The sequence below is a fragment of the Oncorhynchus mykiss genome, chromosome 15, assembly GCF_057628025.1.
Source record: "Oncorhynchus mykiss isolate SJ-2025 chromosome 15, ASM5762802v1, whole genome shotgun sequence".
Lineage (NCBI taxonomy): Eukaryota > Metazoa > Chordata > Actinopteri > Salmoniformes > Salmonidae > Oncorhynchus > Oncorhynchus mykiss.
In genome coordinates, this window is record NC_143036.1 from 71,245,687 (window position 1) to 71,268,773 (window position 23,087).

General features: G+C 46.4%; 1 protein-coding gene across 11 annotated transcripts in view; it reads right to left on the bottom strand.

Annotated features, from left to right (window-relative positions):
* Positions 1 to 420: 420 nt before the first annotated feature.
* Positions 421 to 23,087, bottom strand: part of LOC110500965 (oxysterol-binding protein-related protein 8) — a 141,272-nt gene continuing 118,605 nt past the window's right edge. For 5 of the 11 annotated variants that reach the window (XM_090201008.1, XM_090201011.1, XM_090201006.1 and 2 more), the window contains 13 exons: positions 21,745 to 21,929; positions 20,325 to 20,406; positions 19,967 to 20,065; positions 19,214 to 19,310; positions 18,845 to 18,943; positions 17,327 to 17,424; positions 16,541 to 16,630; positions 11,230 to 11,366; positions 4,072 to 4,257; positions 3,313 to 3,400; positions 2,379 to 2,484; positions 1,538 to 1,643; positions 421 to 1,369 (listed from right to left, as the gene is read on the bottom strand). In XM_090201008.1, the coding sequence (XP_090057134.1) occupies positions 1,234 to 1,369; positions 1,538 to 1,643; positions 2,379 to 2,484; positions 3,313 to 3,400; positions 4,072 to 4,257; positions 11,230 to 11,366; positions 16,541 to 16,630; positions 17,327 to 17,424; positions 18,845 to 18,943; positions 19,214 to 19,310; positions 19,967 to 20,065; positions 20,325 to 20,406; positions 21,745 to 21,929 (1,509 nt within the window). In that variant the 3' untranslated portion in view covers positions 421 to 1,233. Of the gene's footprint in view, positions 1,370 to 1,537; positions 1,644 to 2,378; positions 2,485 to 2,586; positions 2,626 to 3,243; positions 3,401 to 4,071; positions 4,258 to 11,229; positions 11,367 to 16,540; positions 16,631 to 17,326; positions 17,425 to 18,844; positions 18,944 to 19,213; positions 19,311 to 19,966; positions 20,066 to 20,324; positions 20,407 to 21,744; positions 21,930 to 23,087 lie in introns of all 11 variants that reach the window. The other 6 variants (XM_090201007.1, XM_090201009.1, XM_090201005.1 and 3 more) reach the window with 2 other exon arrangements.

Here is a 23,087-nt window from a genome sequence, read left to right on the forward strand (position 1 = left end):
GACGACAGTGACGAGGCGATGACCACAGACACACACAGAGTGGGCAGCCCACAGAGACACCGAGGTAATGGGGTATTGATAATGCCAGACTGGCTTGTTCCACAGAGGGTCTTGTCTGTGTGAAAGAACGTCTCTTTAGGAAAGAACACAACTGCTATGAGTGAGTCAGTCCGTTAGCTATGTACACAGGAAGTGGACTGACGGCCTATACTACACCTGAAACACAGCATCTGGCAGATTTTCACTTCATCTAGTTGATTTCTGACTGGCTGACAATGTTGAGTTACTACTGTACAAAAGTCTATGAACAGCCTCCCCACTGGGGACTCTACTGTCTACTAGGTGTCATGTTTACACACTATCGGGCAAGTGATCAGCTGAACATTCATCCTACCGTACATGTTAACCACACAGCAACAATTCATGTCAAGCATCTAGTTTATACAATTGACCTGGTCTACAAATTTGAGTGGAACGATTCAAATCGATTGATTACAATGACCTTCTTTTGTTTGTCGATTCCCCGTCAAGCTAGGAAACTCGAGCCTTGTCAAAGCATATATTGGACCGCTTAAATCTGTTCTTCTCCCTTCTCGTATATTTTTGAACTAGAGGTTCTACTCACAAAGGACACACCAAACAAACAAAACAAATGAACAGTCTTTAAAAAAAATTACTGAATGAAAGTAACTTTTCTTCAAAAGTCTCAGTGTAAAATGTTCCCTGTCGTTGGGGAGGCGGGTGAAATGCAAGGAGCGGTGTCCGTTAGCAAAATAAAAAATGGCCGCCAGATGTCAATCCCTTCTCCAAGGCCCAGTTCACGACATCATGACGCCGGCTAAGGCCGAACGCTGACCTCAACTTCCCTTCAGTCCTGGCCGGTGCCACTCCCCCTTTAAAAATACACCGATCTTTAAACAGGTACAAATAAATAGAAATTAAAAACAATTTCAGTTTTTTTTGAGGAGCCTCTTTCAGGAATGCTTGCTTTGGAGACGTGTGTGTGACAATGGTGGCCCGTCTGAGGACAGTGGAGCAGGGTCAACTCAGTAGAGAGAGAGAGAGAGAGAGAGGGTTGAGGCAGAGCTACTGGGTGCTCTTGAAGTTCATTCACTTCCAGACTGTTTCTCCTCCTTAACCTGGACAACCCCCCCCCATCAGTCCTGTCTCTCTCTCTCCATCGGTCTCTCTCTCTAACTCCATCTGTCTCTCGCTCTGTCAGTCTGTCGGCTGCTACTTGAACAGGAAGTTGATGAAGACCTGAAGGAGGATGAGGAGGATGATGATGGCGTAGTCGCGCTGCTGCAGGAATCCGCCCTCTGCTGCCGCCTGGCCCACTGTCGTTCGGGAGCGCAGCACACCGATGCTCCTGGAGATGTAGGCGCACACACGCAGACAGAGTCAGTGAGGGCTCAGTCACAGGAATTATATGCACAACCACAAACTCACAATGCATAAGTTGGGAACAATTGAATCCTCACTCACTCAAAGACCACACGCACACACACTCAATGTCTCATGTTTGAACGACCCTCACTTGTAAATGTTCTCCTGTGTCTTCTTTATAGAATCAATGGCACTTTGAAGTTCACTAAGGTCTGGGCCCTTTTTCCTTAACCGGCTACTGTGCTTGCTTTTGTGTCCTGAAATACACAAACAGCAACAATCAGCTGTAACAAAGAGTCAATAACACATGTTAAAGTAAATGTCCAGTGAAAATGTCACTTTTAAAAGTACATTTTATGTTAACTTATACCCAAATAATGTTGTTGACTCGTCCTATAGTCGTATTGGAGGGAAAAAAAACACTTTGAAAACCTCCAACTTGCATCTCAAACAGACATGCTATTGCTTTCCATTTCCTCAGAGTATGATGTCATACTCCTGATGGGGATGAGCTGACCAATCAGCGGTCTACTCTCTCTATTGACAATTTTTTTATGACTGGTATACGCCCACACCATTGTGCTGTTGGGGTACGCCCACACCATTGTGCTGTTGGGGTGTATGAGTGTGTATATGTATTGGGTGTATGAGTGTGTGTATATGTGGGGGGGTGTATGAGTGTGTATATGTGGGGGGGGGTGTATGAGTGTATATGTGGGGGGGGGGGTGTATGAGTGTGTATATGTGGGGGGAGTGTATGTGTGTGGGGGTGTATGAGTGTATGTGTGCGCGTGTGAGGGGTGTATGAGTGTGTGTGGGTGGTGTATGAGTGTGGGTGGGGGTGTATGAGTGTGTATGTGTGTGGGTGTATGAGTGTGTATGAGGGGTGGGTCGTTGTGTTGCAGCATTGGGATTGTATGTATATTAATGTGAGTGGTATTGTAATATTGTTGGTATGTGTGTGTGTGTGTGTGTGTGTGTGTGAGACGTACGCTCGCTGCCGGAGGAGTCCTGGCGGTCAGGTTCTGGGGAGGAGCAGCCACTCTCAGGTTTCTTGGGCTTGTCACTGTGCTTGTGCTTTCTTTTGGGCCCTGTCACCTACACACACCAAGGACACACACATCAACACAGAGCCACACACACCAGCCACCAAATCAACACACACACCACAGAGAAGACGACAAAACCAAAGATACCTACACAAAAACACTCACGCACCGCACACACACGCTTGTACACCTACGAACAAACACACAGAAACTACGTAAATAGCTGCAATTAGGAACAAAACACAGACACAAACGCACGCACGCACACACACGCACGCACGCACACACACGCACGCACGCACACACACACACACAATAACACTTGCATCACATGCTAATCAGTAGCACAGTAATATGAGGCATGCGAGCGTGCCAATCGGCCACATCCAGTGAAACTCCAAAAACAACCAACAACACAGTCAGTTGCAACTAAAATTAACCAAATGAACTAACCAACCAAGCACCTATTAAAGCACTTAAAGCGCTCGGAGACATCAACAACCAGCCTTCTTAAAAAGGAAAACAGAATGATCCAGAAATCATCTAAAAAATGACAACAACCAACATGGCGGTAGGTGGTGGGGAAACAGTCAAAACAAAATGGCTGTACGAGACAACAGGCTGGGCGGCGTGGCCCACACGGAACAGAAGCAGCCACAGGCGATGGTTGTGAATGGACCTGGAGAAGACTTTTAGAGCAAGCTGCAGTGGTGGCTGGTGACAAACTGAAGTGGAGGAGGTGGAGTAAAAAAAAAAATCAAGAAGTATAAAAACAACTCAGGGAGCGCTGTTCGGTTGGCCAACCTACCTGGCACTTGCAATTGCCATCCCTCCTGGGGCCCTGGTTACTGAGACTAATTACACTGGCAGAACGTACCATAGGGGTGCGGTGCCGCACTTTAGTCTGGATCCAGCCGTCTTTCTCAAACTGAATCATATCATTCAGCGGATCCCACGGCCGGGTGCTGTGGACACACACACAGACACAGACACACACACACACACACACACACACACACACACACACACACACACACACACACACACACACACACACACACACACACACACACACACACACACACACACAGAGAACATTACATAAGCAGATATTACAGTCTGTTGGTAATGTTATGCCAACATGTTGTTGTAACACCAGGTCCATCCATTAGGTGTCACAATCCTCCTGTTGATCAGCTCTGGGGTCAGTTCAGATGCAGAGACTTGACATACATTACATACAAGGTTTTGATGCTACTTCTTGGTCGTCATAGTAATGGAAGCATTGGCAAACTAATACAGTCTAACATCTCTATAAACGTTAAAAATAACCTCAAGTTATTCCTGGCTCTGCCTGTCAATAGAGAATTTAGTTACATAACATCTCCACTAGCTGGCTCCTCTCCTTTAATATATCAAGCTCCCAGACAGGCATCGAAGGTCAGTCTCACATTTCACCCACTCATGGCTAACATACAAATATGAGGGAGATAAGCTGATCCTAGAACTGTAACTTCTACTCAACTTCAACTAACGGGTCACGTACCAAATGGCACCAGATTCCCTATATAGTGCACTACTTTAGACCAGAGCCCTGTGGGGAATAGAGTGCGTGAATTAGAGATAAGAAACTCACTCGGCATATCTGTAATGCCACTCTCCGGTGACGGGGTCCTGTTCAAAGAGCCCGGGCGCCCAGTCCTCACACTTGGCCTTGCGCTCGCGGGTTGACTTCCTCTGAGCCTCCTCCAGGATAAACTTCTCATTGGTGGCCTCTGTCTGGTCCTTGTTGTTGATGGCCCTCGTTACATGCTGCCATAACCTGGGAGGACGGAGGGAGAGACAGAGGGAGAGAGAGAGGGGGAGATAGAGAGAGAGGAAGATATTTTTATTTAGAGAGAGATTTAGAGATATATATATATATATATATATAGAGAGAGAGAGATGTAAATATATATATATAAGGAATGAGATGGTGAATAGAGGAGAGGAGGAATAAAGAGTCAATGAGGGGAATGAATGAGATGAGGGGAGGGAGGAGGAATAAAGAGCCAACGAGGGGAAGGAATGAGATGAGGGGAGGGAGGAGGAATAAAGAGCCAACGAGGGGAAGGAATGAGATGAGGGGAGGGAGGAGGAATAAAGAGCCAACGAGGGGAAGGAATGAGATGATGAGGGGAGGGAGGAGGAATAAAGAGCCAACGAGGGGAAGGAATGAGATGATGAGGGGAGGGAGGAGGAATAAAGAGTCAACGAGGGGAATGAATGAGATGAGGGGAGGGAGGAGGAATAAAGAGTCAACGAGGGGAATGAATGAGATGAGGGGAGGGAGGAGGAATAAAGAGCCAACGAGGGGAAGGAATGAGATGAGGGGAGGGAGGAGGAATAAAGAGCCAACGAGGGGAAGGAATGAGATGAGGGGAGGGAGGAGGAATAAAGAGCCAACGAGGGGAAGGAATGAGATGAGGGGAGGGAGGAGGAATAAAGAGCCAACGAGGGGAAGGAATGAGATGATGAGGGGAGGGAGGAGGAATAAAGAGCCAACGAGGGGAAGGAATGAGATGATGAGGGGAGGGAGGAGGAATAAAGAGTCAACGAGGGGAATGAATGAGATGAGGGGAGGGAGGAGGAATAAAGAGTCAACGAGGGGAATGAATGAGATGAGGGGAGGGAGGAGGAATAAAGAGCCAACGAGGGGAAGGAATGAGATGAGGGGAGGGAGGAGGAATAAAGAGCCAACGAGGGGAAGGAATGAGATGATGAGGGGAGGGAGGAGGAATAAAGAGTCAACGAGGGGAAGGAATGAGATGATGAATAGAGGAGGGAGGAGGAATAAAGAGTCAATGAGGGGAAGGAATGAGATGATGAGGGGAGGGAGGAGGAATAAAGAGTCAACGAGGGGAAGGAATGAGATGATGAATAGAGGAGGGAGGAGGAATAAAGAGTCAACGAGGGCAAGGAATGAGATGAGGGGAGGGAGGAGGAATAAAGAGTCAACGAGGGGAAGGAATGAGATGAGGGGAGGGAGGAGGAATAAAGAGTCAACGAGGGGAAGGAATGAGATGATTAAGGGAGGGAGGAGGAATAAAGAGTCAACGAGGGGAAGGAATGAGATGAGGGGAGGGAGGAGGAATAAAGAGCCAACGAGGGGAAGGAATGAGATGAGGGGAGGGAGGAGGAATAAAGAGTCAACGAGGGGAAGGAATGAGATGATGAATAGAGGAGGGAGGAGGAATAAAGAGCCAACGAGGGGAAGGAATGAGATGATGAGGGGAGGGAGGAGGAATAAAGAGCCAACGAGGGGAAGGAATGAGATGATGAATAGAGGAGGGAGGAGGAATAAAGAGTCAACGAGGGGAAGGAATGAGATGATGAGGGGAGGGAGGAGGAATAAAGAGCCAACGAGGGGAAGGAATGAGATGATGAGGGGAGGGAGGAGGAATAAAGAGTCAACGAGGGGAAGGAATGAGATGATGAGGGGAGGGAGGAGGAATAAAGAGTCAACGAGGGGAAGGAATGAGATGATGAGGGGAGGAGGAATAAAGAGTCAACGAGGGGAAGGAATGAGATGATGAGGGGAGGGAGGAGGAATAAAGAGTCAACGAGGGGAAGGAATGAGATGATGAGGGGAGGGAGGAGGAATAGAGAGTCAACGAGGGGAAGGAATGAGATGATGAATAGAGGAGGGAGGAGGAATAAAGAGCCAACGAGGGGAAGGAATGAGATGATGAGGGGAGGGAGGAGGAATAAAGAGCCAACGAGGGGAAGGAATGAGATGATGAATAGAGGAGGGAGGAGGAATAAAGAGTCAACGAGGGGAAGGAATGAGATGAGGGAGGAGGAATAAAGAGTCAACGAGGGGAAGGAATGAGATGAGGGGAGGGAGGAGGAATAAAGAGCCAACGAGGGGAAGGAATGAGATGAGGGGAGGGAGGAGGAATAAAGAGTCAACGAGGGGAAGGAATGAGATGAGGGGAGGGAGGAGGAATAAAGAGTCAACGAGGGGAAGGAATGAGATGGTGAACAGAGGAGGGAGGAGGAATAAAGAGTCAACGAGGGGAAGGAATGAGATGATGAGGGGAGGGAGGAGGAATAAAGAGTCAACGAGGGGAATGAATGAGATGATGAGAGGGAGGAGGAATAAAGAGTCAACGAGGGGAAGGAATGAGATGAGGGGAGGGAGGAGGAATAAAGAGTCAACGAGGGGAAGGAATGAGATGATGAGGGGAGGGAGGAGGAATAAAGAGTCAACGAGGGGAAGGAATGAGATCGTGAATAGAGGAGGGAGGAGGAATAAAGAGTCAACGAGGGGAAGAAATGAGATGATGAGGGGAGGGAGGAGGAATAAAGAGCCAACGAGGGGAAGGAATGAGATGAGGGGAGGGAGGAGGAATAAAGAGTCAACGAGGGGAAGGAATGAGATGATGAGGGGAGGGAGGAGGAATAAAGAGTCAACGAGGGGAAGGAATGAGATGATGAGAGGAGGGAGGAGGAATAAAGAGCCAACGAGGGGAAGGAATGAGATGATGAGAGGAGGGAGGAGGAATAAAGAGCCAACGAGGGGAAGGAATGAGATGATGGGAGGAGGGAGGAGGAATAAAGAGCCAACGAGGGGAAGGAATGAGATGATGAGGGGAGGGAGGAGGAATAAAGAGTCAACGAGGGGAAGGAATGAGATGATGAGGGGAGGGAGGAGGAATAAAGAGTCAACGAGGGGAAGGAATGAGATGATGAGGGGAGGGAGGAGGAATAAAGAGTCAACGAGGGGAAGGAATGAGATGAGGGGAGGGAGGAGGAATAAAGAGTCAACAAGGGGAAGGAATGAGATGATGAATAGAGGAGGGAGGAGGAATAAAGAGTCAACGAGGGGAAGGAATGAGATGAATAGGGGAGGGAGGAGGAATAAAGAGTCAACGAGGGGAAGGAATGAGATGATGAGGGGAGGGAGGAGGAATAAAGAGTCAACGAGGGGAAGGAATGAGATGATGAATAGAGGAGGGAGGAGGAATAAAGAGTCAACGAGGGGAAGGAATGAGATGAGGGGAGGGAGGAGGAATAAAGAGTCAACGAGGGGAAGGAATGAGATGAGGGGAGGGAGGAGGAATAAAGAGTCAACAAGGGGAAGGAATGAGATGATGAATAGAGGAGGGAGGAGGAATAAAGAGTCAACGAGGGGAAGGAATGAGATGATGAGGGGAGGGAGGAGGAATAAAGAGTCAACGAGGGGAAGGAATGAGATGAGGAGAGGGAGGAGGAATAAAGAGCCAACGAGGGGAAGGAATGAGATGAGGGGAGGGAGGAGGAATAAAGAGTCAACGAGGGGAAGGAATGAGATGATGAGGGGAGGGAGGAGGAATAAAGAGTCAACGAGGGGAAGGAATGAGATGAGGGGAGGGAGGAGGAATAAAGAGTCAACGAGGGGAAGGAATGAGATGAGGGGAGGGAGGAGGAATAAAGAGTCAACGAGGGGAAGGAATGAGATGAGGGGAGGGAGGAGGAATAAAGAGTCAACGAGGGGAAGGAATGAGATGAGGGGAGGGAGGAGGAATAAAGAGCCAACGAGGGGAAGGAATGAGATGAGGGGAGGGAGGAGGAATAAAGAGTCAACGAGGGGAAGGAATGAGATGAGGGGAGGGAGGAGGAATAAAGAGCCAACGAGGGGAAGGAATGAGATGATGAATAGAGGAGGGAGGAGGAATAAAGAGTCAACGAGGGGAAGGAATGAGATGATGGGAGGGAGGAGGAATAAAGAGTCAACGAGGGGAAGGAATGAGATGAGGGGAGGGAGGAGGAATAAAGAGCCAACGAGGGGAAGGAATGAGATGAGGGGAGGGAGGAGGAATAAAGAGTCAACGAGGGGAAGGAATGAGATGATGAGAGGAGGGAGGAGGAATAAAGAGCCAACGAGGGGAAGGAATGAGATGATGAGAGGAGGGAGGAGGAATAAAGAGCCAACGAGGGGAAGGAATGAGATGATGAGGGGAGGGAGGAGGAATAAAGAGTCAACGAGGGGAAGGAATGAGATGATGAGGGGAGGGAGGAGGAATAAAGAGTCAACGAGGGGAAGGAATGAGATGATGAATAGAGGAGGGAGGAGGAATAAAGAGTCAACGAGGGGAAGGAATGAGATGATGAGGGGAGGGAGGAGGAATAAAGAGTCAACGAGGGGAAGGAATGAGATGAGGGGAGGGAGGAGGAATAAAGAGTCAACGAGGGGAAGGAATGAGATGAGGGGAGGGAGGAGGAATAAAGAGTCAACGAGGGGAAGGAATGAGATGATGAGGGGAGGGAGGAGGAATAAAGAGTCAACGAGGGGAAGGAATGAGATGATGAATAGAGGAGGGAGGAGGAATAAAGAGTCAACGAGGGGAAGGAATGAGATGATGAGGGGAGGGAGGAGGAATAAAGAGTCAACGAGGGGAAGGAATGAGATGATGAATAGAGGAGGGAGGAGGAATAAAGAGTCAACGAGGGGAAGGAATGAGATGATGAGGGGAGGGAGGAGGAATAAAGAGTCAACGAGGGGAAGGAATGAGATGAGGGGAGGGAGGAGGAATAAAGAGCCAACGAGGGGAAGGAATGAGATGAGGGGAGGGAGGAGGAATAAAGAGTCAACGAGGGGAAGGAATGAGATGATGAGGGGAGGGAGGAGGAATAAAGAGTCAACGAGGGGAAGGAATGAGATGAGGGGAGGGAGGAGGAATAAAGAGTCAACGAGGGGAAGGAATGAGATGAGGGGAGGGAGGAGGAATAAAGAGTCAACGAGGGGAAGGAATGAGATGAGGGGAGGGAGGAGGAATAAAGAGCCAACGAGGGGAAGGAATGAGATGAGGGGAGGGAGGAGGAATAAAGAGTCAACGAGGGGAAGGAATGAGATGAGGGGAGGGAGGAGGAATAAAGAGCCAACGAGGGGAAGGAATGAGATGATGAATAGAGGAGGGAGGAGGAATAAAGAGTCAACGAAGGGAAGGAATGAGATGATGGGAGGGAGGAGGAATAAAGAGTCAACGAGGGGAAGGAATGAGATGAGGGGAGGGAGGAGGAATAAAGAGTCAACGAGGGGAAGGAATGAGATGAGGGGAGGGAGGAGGAATAAAGAGTCAACGAGGGGAAGGAATGAGATGAGGGGAGGGAGGAGGAATAAAGAGTCAACGAGGGGAAGGAATGAGATGAGGGGAGGGAGGAGGAATAAAGAGCCAACGAGGGGAAGGAATGAGATGAGGGGAGGGAGGAGGAATAAAGAGTCAACGAGGGGAAGGAATGAGATGAGGGGAGGGAGGAGGAATAAAGAGCCAACGAGGGGAAGGAATGAGATGATGAGGGGAGGGAGGAGGAACAAAGAGCCAACGAGGGGAAGGAATGAGATGATGAGGGGAGGGAGGAGGAATAAAGAGCCAACGAGGGGAAGGAATGAGATGATGAATAGAGGAGGGAGGAGGAATAAAGAGTCAACGAGGGGAAGGAATGAGATGATGGGAGGGAGGAGGAATAAAGAGTCAACGAGGGGAAGGAATGAGATGAGGGGAGGGAGGAGGAATAAAGAGCCAACGAGGGGAAGGAATGAGATGATGAGGGGAGGGAGGAGGAATAAAGAGTCAACGAGGGGAAGGAATGAGATGATGAGGGGAGGGAGGAGGAATAAAGAGTCAACGAGGGGAAGGAATGAGATGGTGAATAGGGGAGGGAGGAGGAATAAAGAGTCAACGAGGGGAAGGAATGAGATGAGGGGAGGGAGGAGGAATAAAGAGCCAACGAGGGGAAGGAATGAGATGATGAGGGGAGGGAGGAGGAATAAAGAGTCAACGAGGGGAAGGAATGAGATGAGGGGAGGGAGGAGGAATAAAGAGCCAACGAGGGGAAGGAATGAGATGATGAGGGGAGGGAGGAGGAATAAAGAGTCAACGAGGGGAAGGAATGAGATGATGAGGGGAGGGAGGAGGAATAAAGAGTCAACGAGGGGAAGGAATGAGATGGTGAATAGGGGAGGGAGGAGGAATAAAGAGCCAACGAGGGGAAGGAATGAGATGAGGGGAGGGAGGAGGAATAAAGAGTCAACGAGGGGAAGGAATGAGATGAGGGGAGGGAGGAGGAATAAAGAGCCAACGAGGGGAAGGAATGAGATGATGAGGGGAGGGAGGAGGAACAAAGAGCCAACGAGGGGAAGGAATGAGATGATGAGGGGAGGGAGGAGGAATAAAGAGCCAACGAGGGGAAGGAATGAGATGATGAATAGAGGAGGGAGGAGGAATAAAGAGTCAACGAGGGGAAGGAATGAGATGATGGGAGGGAGGAGGAATAAAGAGTCAACGAGGGGAAGGAATGAGATGAGGGGAGGGAGGAGGAATAAAGAGCCAACGAGGGGAAGGAATGAGATGATGAGGGGAGGGAGGAGGAATAAAGAGTCAACGAGGGGAAGGAATGAGATGATGAGGGGAGGGAGGAGGAATAAAGAGTCAACGAGGGGAAGGAATGAGATGGTGAATAGGGGAGGGAGGAGGAATAAAGAGTCAACGAGGGGAAGGAATGAGATGAGGGGAGGGAGGAGGAATAAAGAGCCAACGAGGGGAAGGAATGAGATGATGAGGGGAGGGAGGAGGAATAAAGAGCCAACGAGGGGAAGGAATGAGATGATGAGAGGAGGGAGGAGGAATAAAGAGCCAACGAGGGGAAGGAATGAGATGATGAGAGGAGGGAGGAGGAATAAAGAGCCAACGAGGGGAAGGAATGAGATGAGGGGAGGGAGGAGGAATAAAGAGGAGGAGTGAAAGAAAAGAGTCTGTCTGTCTCTTCATACCTCTCAGACTCATAGTCTCCCTGGTCCTCAGGAGGCACGGTGCAGCGTGTCAGCCTGCTCTGACGCAGCTCTGCAGTGGGGTTCCAAAACGTATCCACCACCCCGGTCTTCTTATCGTTGATGAAGATTTCACTGTCCTGGAGGAGCCAGATACACAGGAAGACCCAGTTAACACAGTTAGACCGACCCCCATCACCCTGACTTCCCAAAACAACCTGGCTATGTGCCCTGGTCAAAAGTAGTGAACTAAGCCTCCCGGGTGGCGCAGTGGTTAAGGGCGCTGTACGGGAGTTGTAGCGATGAGACAAGATAGTAGCTACTACAACAATTGGATACCACGAAATTGGGGAGAAAAAGGGGTAAAAATTCAAAAAAAAAAAAAAAAAGTAGTGAACTATATGGGGAATAGGGTGCCTTTATGGGATGGAGGCAGCGGTAGTGATGTTTAGGTACAGCTAATCTGACTGCTGAGCTAACTCAGACAGTCCTCCTAAACAGGCTGAGAGAGCTGCATTGACCGATCTGAGGACACACACGCACACACGCACTGACACACGCACACACACACAGTTGTTATTCCCCAGAACCCGATGACACTAATGGCATAGAACTGGCCAGGGTAATTACCCAGAAAGCCAGGGTGAGATAGAATGATAGTTATGCAGGGGAGTTGTTGGTTCTAACATTGACCCATTTATCTGTCTGTCAGTCTGTGTCTGACTGTCTGTCAGTCCGTGTCTGTCTGTCAGTCAATGTCTGGCTGTCTGTCAGTCCGTGTCTGGCTGTCTGCCTGTCAGTCCGTCCGTGCCTGTCGTCTGTCAGTCCGTGCCTGTCTGCCTGTCAGTCCGTGCCTGTCTGCCTGTCAGTCCGTGCCTGTCTGCCTGTCAGTCCGTGCCTGTCTGCCTGTCAGTCCGTGCCTGTCTGCCTGTCAGTCCGTGCCTGTCTGCCCGTCAGTCTTGTCTGCCGTTTGTCAGTCCGTGCATGTTAGTCTGTGCCTGTCTGCCTGTCAGTCCGTGCCTGTCGTCTGTCAGTCTTGTCTGCCGTTTGTCAGTCCGTGCCTGTTAGTCTGTGCCTGTCTGTCGTCTGTCAGGCGGTGCCTGTCTGTCGTCTGTCAGTCCGTGCCTGTCTGTCTGTCTGTCTGTGCCTGTCTGTCAGTCTGTGCCTGTCTGTCAGTCTATGCCTGTCTGTCATCTGTCAGTCTATGCCTGTCTGTCATCTGTCAGTCTGTGCCTGCCTGTCGTCTGTCAGTCCGTGTCTGTCTGTCTGCCTGCCTGTCTGCCTGCCTGCCTGCCTGTCTGCCTGTCTGTCTGTCTGTCTGCCTGCCTGTCTGTCTGTCTGAGGCCCAGCTTGAGAACACAGTAAAAACCAGCTGGATCCAGCAGAAACCCAAATAACAAAAGATAATGATTATGATATACTGTGTACGCAGCCTGTCACCCTGACAAACTAACAGATATTATGATATACTGTGTACGCAGCCTGTCACCCTGACAAACTAACAGATATTATGATATACTGTGTACGCAGCCTGTCACCCTGACAAACTAACAGATATTATGATATACTGTGTACGCAGCCTGTCACCATGACAAACTAACAGATATTATGATATACTGTGTATGCAGCCTGTCATCATGACAAACTAACAGATATTATGATATACTGTGTACGCAGCCTGTCACCATGACAAACTAACAGATATTATGATGTACTGTGTACGCAGCCTGTCACCATGACAAACTAACAGATATTATGATATACTGTGTACGCAGCCTGTCACCCTGACAAACTAACAGATATTATGATATACTGTGTACGCAGCCTGTCACCATGACAAACTAACAGATATTATGATATACTGTGTATGCAGCCTGTCACCATGACAAACTAACAGATATTATGATATACTGTGTACGCAGCCTGTCACCCTGACAAACTAACAGATATTATGATATACTGTGTACGCAGCCTGCCACCATTACAAACTAACAGATATTATGATATACTGTGTACGCAGCCTGTCACCATGATAAACTAACAGATATTATGATATACTGTGTACGCAGCCTGTCACCCTGACAAACTAACAGATATTATGATATACTGTGTACGCAGCCTGCCACCATTACAAACTAACAGATATTATGATATACTGTGTACGCAGCCTGTCACCATGACAAACTAACAGATATTATGATATACTGTGTACGCAGCCTGTCACCATGACAAACTAACAGATATTATGATATACTGTGTACGCAGCCTGTCACCATTACAAACTAACAGATATTATGATATACTGTGTACGCAGCCTGTCACCATTACAAACTAACAGATATTATGATATACTGTGTACGCAGCCTTTCACCATGACAAACTAACAGATATTATGATGTACTGTGTACGCAGCCTGTCACCATGACAAACTAACAGATATTATGATATACTGTGTACGCAGCCTGCCACCATGATAAACTAACAGATATTATGATATACTGTGTACGCAGCCTGTCACCATGACAAACTAACAGATATTATGATGTACTGTGTACGCAGCCTGTCACCATGACAAACTAACAGATATTATGATATACTGTGTACGCAGCCTGTCACCATGACAAACTAACAGATATTATGATATACTGTGTACGCAGCCTGTCACCATGATAAACTAACAGATATTATGATGTACTGTGTACGCAGCCTGTCACCATGATAAACTAACAGATATTATGATATACTGTGTACGCAGCCTGTCACCATGATAAACTAACAGATATTATGATATACTGTGTACGCAGCCTGTCACCATGATAAACTAACAGATATTATGATATACTGTGTACGCAGCCTGTCACCATGATAAACTAACAGATATTATGATATACTGTGTACGCAGCCTGTCACCATTACAAACTAACAGATATTATGATATACTGTGTACGCAGCCTGTCACCATTACAAACTAACAGATATTATGATATACTGTGTATGCAGCCTGTCACCATGACAAACTAACAGATATTATGATGTACTGTGTACGCAGCCTGTCACCATGACAAACTAACAGATATTATGATGTACTGTGTACGCAGCCTGTCACCATGACAAACTAACAGATATTATGATATACTGTTTACGCAGCCTGTCACCATGACAAACTAACAGATATTATGATGTACTGTGTATGCAGCCTGTCACCATTACAAACTAACAGATATTATGATATACTGTGTACGCAGCCTGTCACCATGACAAACTAACAGATATTATGATATACTGTGTATGCAGCCTGTCACCATGACAAACTAACAGATATTATGATATACTGTGTACGCAGCCTGTCACCATGACAAACTAACAGATATTATGATATACTGTGTATGCAGCCTGTCACCATGACAAACTAACAGATATTATGATGTACTGTGTACGCAGCCTGTCACCATGACAAACTAACAGATATTATGATATACTGTGTACGCAGCCTGTCACCATGACAAACTAACAGATATTATGATATACTGTGTACGCAGCCTGTCACCATGACAAACTAACAGATATTATGATATACTGTGTACGCAGCCTGTCACCATGACAAACTAACAGATATTATGATGTACTGTGTACGCAGCCTGTCACCATGACAAACTAACAGATATTATGATATACTGTGTACGCAGCCTGTCACCATGACAAACTGACAGATATTATGATATACTGTGTACGCAGCCTGTCACCATGATAAACTAACAGATATTATGATATACTGTGTATGCAGACTGTCACCCTGACAAACTAACAGATATTATGATATACTGTGTACGCAGCCTGTCACCATGACAAACTAACAGATATTATGATATACTGTGTATGCAGCCTGTCACCATGACAAACTAACAGTCTTAGCACATATTAAACAGTGTCTCTGGCCATTGGTGCAGAAAACAACCCATTTTACATGTAATTGGTGACTTAAATCTACATACAGTTTGGATACATTAAGCAGGTAGGTGAAAGTGCGTGTTCGTTCGGTGGCCTCCATTAAAACTTCATCAAGGTCAGGTCTCCTGACATAATTAAAGTCAGTTTGACCTTTGGGGTGGAAAATAACTTTCCATACTTCGAAACCTTTAAAAACTAATTCAACGCATGCTAGGGGGCAGTGTTCGGAAGTTCGGATGACTGACGTGCCCAAAGTAAACTGCCTGTTACTCAGGCCCAGAAGCTGGGATATGCATAGCTGGTAGCATTTGATAGAAAACACTCTGAAGTTTCAAAGACTGTTAAAATAATGTCTGTGAGTATAACAGAACTGATATGGCAGGTGAAAACCCGAGGAGAATCCATCTGAAATGTATTTTTTTCAAGGTCACCACCCATTCAAATGCTTGTCTATGGGACATTCAAAGGAATTCCTCCCAGATTGCAGTTCCTATGGCTTCCACTAGATGTCAACAGTCTTTAGAAAGGGCTTCAGGTTTGTTTTTTTAAAAATTAGTTAGTAATTGAAGTTTTTCAAGGTGGCTCTCATTTGGACTGTAGTCTTGTGGCACGTGGATGAGGTTGAGCACTCCGTTATTTATCTCCGGTATTGAACATATTACATTCTGTCTTAAATGTTATCATTTCTTTACATATTAGGGTACCTGAGGATTGATTTGAAACGTTGTTTGACTTGTTTGGACAAAGTTTATTGTTAACTTTGGGTTTCCTTTGTATGCATGTTGAACGAGTGGAACGGGTGGATTACTGAATCAAAACGAGCCAACTAAACTGACTTTTTTTGTGATATAAAGGACTTTATCGAACAAAACAACCATTTGTGGTGTAATTGGGAGCCTTCAGATTGCAAACAGAGGAAGATCTTCAAAGGCAAGTGATTTATTTTAAATGCTATTTCTGACTTTTGTGACGCCTCCGCTGGTTTGGAAAATGTTTTAAATGCTTTTGTATACAGGGCGCTGTCCTCAGATAATCGCATGGTGTGCTTTCGTCGTAAAGCCTTTTTGAAATCTGACAAAGCGGTTGGATTAACAAGAAGTTAAGATTTTAAACAATGTAAGATAATTGTATTTTCATGAATGTTTAATATTACGATTTTTGTATTTTGAATATCGCGCTCTGCAATTTCACCGGATGTTGTCGTGGTGGGTCACTAGCACCCCACCTAGCCCAAGGAGGTTATTAAAGAGAAGCGTAGGGTCGTGTTCATTAGGGCACCAACGTTTGCAACGGAAAACAAAAATAAGCATTTCTAGTCCCAAACTGTTTGTCAGTTTTCCTTCTGCTGGAGACATAATGAACTTACCCAGTGTCCCTCCAGCGTAGCCAGCACCTCCTTCCCCAGCTTGATCTTTCCAGAGACCTGGTTCACACTGTCATTGTTACCCAAGAACGGCTGAAAAGAGAGGGGGAGGGTGGCGCTTTATGTTACAGCCCTGTTTAACCTGGTTCTTACCTGCTATTTACATGGCATCAAAGTGGAGACATGGTAACCATGTTACATGGCACCAATGGATCATTTCTGGTAATGACCTCAGAGAATCCAACCGTCTTGGTAACTACCTGGTACCAAATGGGACATATTGATGCTTGTATCTCAAAAGAAACAACTGTGTACATAGCTACTAATCTAACTATACTATTACTCTAGGTAGCTACCACTTCAACAAGTACTATATAAGTATTACCTGGTAAGTAGAAGGCTGTAAAATAAAGTGTTCCAGAAAGGAGGATTCATCACATTGGTGTTTTGAAGTTCAAGATGCAGCACAGGGGTGGGTCAGGCAACCCTCCTCTTGGATAGGTACTGGGTATGCAGGCTTTTGTTCCAACCCCACTTTAAAACACCTGATTCAGGTGGTCCTGTTGAGCAGCTAATTAGCAGAATCAGTTGTGCTCCATTGGGGCTGGAGCCAAAGCCTGGAGGTGGGTCCTGTAGCTCTCCAAGATGAGGGTTGTCCCCCCCTCCCTCCCATCTACAGCTTCATTAGAGTTTATAGGACTAAAACTGCCTAATGCAGTTTGAAGCTTTTGTTCATTAAAGACTAAAAGCCAAATGATTGAGGATAGAGAACAAGTTATATCCTCCTACCTTGAGTTTGAACTCGAGCTGGGCACTGTATCCTGTCTTCTCACAGGCAATGGTGATCTGGCCAGCCAGCTCCAGAGTCATGGTGCCATACAGGATGCCTGAGAGAGGGAGGATAGTTACTATACACTACAGTAGAGATGGTGCCCTACAGAGGGAGGATAGTTAATATACACTACAGTAGAGATGGTGCCCTTCAGAGGGAGGATAGTTAATATACACTACAGTAGAGATGGTGCCCTACAGAGGGAGGATAGTTAATATACACTACAGTAGAGATGGTCCCCTACAGAGGGAGGATAGTTAGTATACACTACAGTAGAGATGGTGCCCTACAGAGGGAGGATAGTTAATATACACTACAGTAGAGATGGTGCCCTACAGAGGGAGGATAGTTACTATACACTACAGTAGAGATGGTGCCCTACAGAGGGAGGATAGTTAGTATACACTACAGTAGAGATGGTACCCTACAGAGGGAGGATAGTTAGTATACACTACAGTAGTGTGCAGTGTGAGGGTTTATTCCATTTAAATGAATTCCATTCAGGAAGTAAACTGACATTCTGATTCTAATGTTCCCCGTTCTTTTCATATTGACTGAGGTGAAATGGTATTGACCCCAACCCTGGTAGTGTGTGAATCAGGACTGATTAAGTTAGTAGTGAAGTATATTTCCAGTATTACAGACTTTCCAGTCAGTCTGTATGACTAGAGACGTCATGTTGAATCTACTTCCTATGTAGAAGAAAGGGAAGTGTTGCTTCAGGGTTGGGCTCAAGGCAGTCAATTCAGGAAGTGATTTGAATTTAAAATCCAAAATGTTTAATACTTCTGACATAAACAGCTTCTCCTTTTCAGATTATTAAGAAGTCATTAAAAATAGATGGACTCTTTTAATTATGGAATTGTAATTTTAGTTACTTCCTGAATTGACTGACTTCAATTTGAATTGAGCCCAACCCTGGCAAGCTTGCAATGAACATTAGGTGGGCATATATAATTCTAAGGGTATGAATGTAATGTGTGTTGCTTTCACAGTAAGACTCCGGTCAGTAAGAGGTCAGACCTTAATGCAATGTGTGTTGCTTTCACAGTAAGACTCCAGTCAGTAAAAGAGGCCAGACCTTAATGCAATGTGTGATGCTTTCACAGTAAGACTCCAGTCAGTAAGAGGTCAGACCTTAATGCAATGTGTGATGCTTTCACAGTAAGACTCCAGTCAGTAAGAGGTCAGACCTTAATGCAATGTGTGTTGCTTTCACAGTAAGACTCCAGTCAGTAAAATAGGTCAGACCTTAATGCAATGTGTGTTGCTTTCACAGTAAGACTCCAGTCAGTAAGAGGTCAGACCTTAATGCAATGTGTGTTGCTTTCACAGTAAGACTCCAGTCAGTAAGAGGTCAGACCTTAATGCAATGTGTGTTGCTTTCACAGTAAGACTCCAGTCAGTAAGAGGTCAGACCTTAATGCAATGTGTGTTGCTTTCACAGCAAGACTCCAGTCAGTAAGAGGTCAGACCTTTGCAGTGGGCGTAGGGCATGTTCATGACGTAGTCTTCTCCTCTGTTGAGAAAGGTGAGCCGAGCCTCTCCGTCCAATATGGCCGACAAGGAGTTTCCTGCAAAGAGACACATCGTCATGACAACACCCAGGAAAGGGTGTTAACACAGATATAACATTTGTTGGGTGCGCCTTTAAAATTATTATTATTTTTGTTTTCATCAGAAATGTGTTACCAAATATTCACTTCCCACTGTTAACTAGACAGGCCCGACGTATCTATCTATATGCATTTGTTGTTTGGTAGGTGTGTGTGTGTGTGTGTGTGTGTGTGTGTGTGTGTGTGTGTGTGTGTGTGTGTGTGTGTGTACATGAGTGTGTGTTGTACCGTAGAACTTGGACTTGGCCAGGATGCTTCCGCTGAGACAGAAGCCGTCCTTCCTGTTACTGACGTAGAACGCTGACACTGGAGGATGATGGGACACCTGACAGGGAGAGAAGGTGATTGGTCTAAGGTCAGGAGGACAGGTACTGGAAGCTAGCCCTGATCATAGCCAGTCTACCAGAAGATGTCATGTTGTAGAGTCTAGACCTTCTGAAAACCTATCACATTCCTTCTTTCATCCATCCACCAACCCGTCCAACCATCCACCAACCTGTCCACCCATCCATCCATCCATCCATCCATCCACCAACCCGTCAAACTATCCATCCATTCATCCACCAAACAATCCATTCACCAACCCATCCATCCACCAACCCGTCGATCCATCAAACTATCCATCCATCCATCCATCCACCAACCCGTCGATCCATCAAACCATCCATCCATCATCCATCCACCAACCCATCCATCCATCCATCCATCCACCAACCCGTCCATCCATCCATCCATCCACCAACCCATCCATCCATCCACCAACCCGTCCATCCATCCATCGTCCATCCATCCACCAACCCGTCCATCCATCCATCCATCCACCCATCCATCCACCAACCCGTCGATCCATCCATCCACTCCCCCACACATCCATAATTTACATACTAACTACAACGTGAATCAATTGCTCTTATGTCAGATTAAAAACCCCAATCAGACAATCATATACTAGGGAGCAGTCTCCCTTCCTGGCTCTGTTACCTGTTCAGAAATGTAGAATGTCTTGCTGTTGGTCTTGCTATGGAGCCACATGCAGCGGTAGGTCTCACCGATGATGGGGTTATATGGCTTCTTCAGGCCCTGGTTTTCAGAAGGAGGAAAAACTGAGCTTTAGATAAGTCCGCTGAATGGTAGAGATACCGAGGGACATCTTGTCACATCCAGAACAGAGTCGTGTTCATTAGGCACCTAACAGAAGAAATGGACTGAAATAGAGGGACTACCAGGTCCTATCCAGTAAGAAACACTTACGTTTCTTTTTTAGAAAAATGTTTTCCACTGTTCTCCTAATGAACATGACCCTGCTGAAACTGTGATTTTAAGTGAATGTTCTAATCACCTGTGGCTTTTTGTAGAATCCAGAGATATACCACTTCACTACTTTCTTCATCCTGTTGTAGGCATTCTCCTCCACAGCTGCCCTGGAAATGATCAACAACAAATCGCAATGAGGACCTAAATCAGGTTAAAGATACATCTTTCTGAATATTTGTCTGTATCTTTGGCAGGTCTGACTGTACTGTCCTACTATATAAGACCTTTGATTGGTCAGCTTGGTAGTAATGTCCTACTATATAAGACCTTTGATTGGTCAGCTTGGTAGTACTGTCCTACTATATAAGACCTTTGATTGGTCAGCTTGGTAGTACTGTTCTACTATATAAGACCTTTGATTGGTCAGCTTGGTAGTACTGTCCTACTATATAAGACCTTTGATTGGTCAGCTTGGTAGTACTGTTCTACTATATAAGACCTTTGATTGGTCAGCTTGGTAGTACTGTCCTACTATATAAGACCTTTGATTGGTCAGCTTGGTAGTACTGTCCCAGCAGGCAATACTAGTTCAAATGACATCATTACAACCGTAGTACTGACTCAGAGAGGAAGTCAGGATGGTAGTAGTACTGACTCAGAGAGGAAGTCAGCATGGTAGCAATACTGACTCAGAGAGGAAGTCGGCATGGTAGCAGTACTGACTCAGAGAGAAAGTCAGCATGGTAGTAGTACTGACTCAGAAAGGAAGTCAGCATGGTAGCAGTACTGACTCAGAGAGGAAGTCAGCATGGTAGCAGTACTTACTCAGAGAGGAAGTCAGCATGGTAGCAGTACTGACTCAGAGAGGAAGTCAGCATGGTAGCAGTACTGACTCAGAGAGGAAGTCAGCATGGTAGAAATACTGACTCAGAGAGGAAGTCAGCATGGTAGCAGGATTGACTCAGAGAGGAAGTCAGCATGGTAGCAGTACTGACTCAGAGAGGAAGTCAGCATGGTAGAAATACTGACTCAGAGAGGAAGTCAGCATGGTAGCAGGATTGACTCAGAGAGGAAGTCAGCATGGTAGAAATACTGACTCAGAGAGGAAGTCAGCATGGTAGCAGGATTGACTCAGAGAGGAAGTCAGCATGGTAGCAGTACTGACTCAGAGAGGAAGTCAGCATGGTAGCAGTACTGACTCAGAGAGGAAGTCGGCATGGTAGTAGTACTTACTCAGAGAGGAAGTCAGAATGGTAGTAGTACTGACTCAGAGAGGAAGTCAGCATGGTAGCAGTACTTACTCAGAGAGGAAGTCAGCATGGTAGTAGTACTGACTCAGAGAGGAAGTCAGCATGGTAGCAGTACTTACTCAGAGAGGAAGTCAGCATGGTAGCAGTACTGACTCAGAGAGGAATTCGGCATGGTAGTAGTACTTACTCAGAGAGGAAGTCAGAATGGTAGTAGTACTGACTCAGAGAGGAAGTCAGCATGGTAGCAGTACTTACTCAGAGAGGAAGTCAGCATGGTAGTAGTAGTCGGACAGCTTGTCCAGGAAGGAGCGTGGCTCCAGGATGAAGGTGGGCAGGACCACTTTAGACAGGTCCATCCCAGGCCTGACCTGCTTCAGCAGCGTCCAGATCAGAGACTTATTCTCCTCCGACACCGTCTCTGTCTGGGAGGCCTCACCAGCCTGGAACACACACATATAAAGGTTTGGTGATTTACTGTACACACCACACACACTTTCATATTGCAATGAATTCTGGGGTTAGTCCTGACCGGGTCTTGAAGCCGCTTCAGCAACTGTAAAGCCAACATCGTAGCTGTTGCGCCAAGAGATCCACACCTGTTGATGAGGTTGCTAGGTGATGGGCTATGTAAGGTCACAGTATTCACATAGGGTTGGAGTATATGATATGACTATATGATACAAGCACATTATGGAGTTGCTCCAACGTGATATTATTCAGTATGAACATCTCTCCGGTCTGAAAAACTTCATCAGTTATCAATCAGTTCATTATTCACATCTTTGCTCTTCCCATTTCATCATCTGCTGGCTGTATAATTCCAGCTATCGAAAATGACAATTCTAATTCACCACAGAACAGCTGGGAGGGATTTCACGCAGGCAGGCATACAAGCACAAACACCCCCCCCTTTCAACTATAATTTCTTCATGCCCTGCCTGTGGCACTTGGCTAAGGCTATATTAATAGGGCTGAAGATTTCAGAATCATGAACAAATTATTGACGAATCTCCATCAAACCTCTGAAGACTTGTTGTAAGTCCAATCCTAATGGAATACGGTCTTGTCACGTATAACATTCTACATACTGCAGCAGAACTGTGGCGGAAGAGATGCACGTCCTGATTACTTGTCTATTGCAATTTAGGTTCCAACGTGTCAGAATAAAAGAGGTTAGACAATGGGACATAAGACAGAGATAGAGGGTTAGAGAGAGATCACAGACAGGCTGATTTAAGGGCTGTCTGAGGCTTCACTCTGATGACTGCTGCCCACACACACCACTCTTGATGGACGCCTCGACTCTGCTCCTTTCACTTCTCGTTCACAAAGTGTGGCGGCAGCTAGCCTAGCGGTTAAGACTGTTGGGCCAGTAACTGAAATGTCTCTGGTTCGAATCCTCGAGCTGGCAAGGTGGAAAAATCTGCCGTTCTGCCCTTGAGCAAGGCAGTTAACCCCCAACAACATCTGCTCCCCGGGCGCCGATGATGTCAATTAAGGCAGCCCCCCACACCTCTCTGATTCAGAATTCATTCAGTTCCCAGTATCATCTAACTCTTCCTCATCTTAAACGAAGGTTTATCAAGTGTTCCCACTGT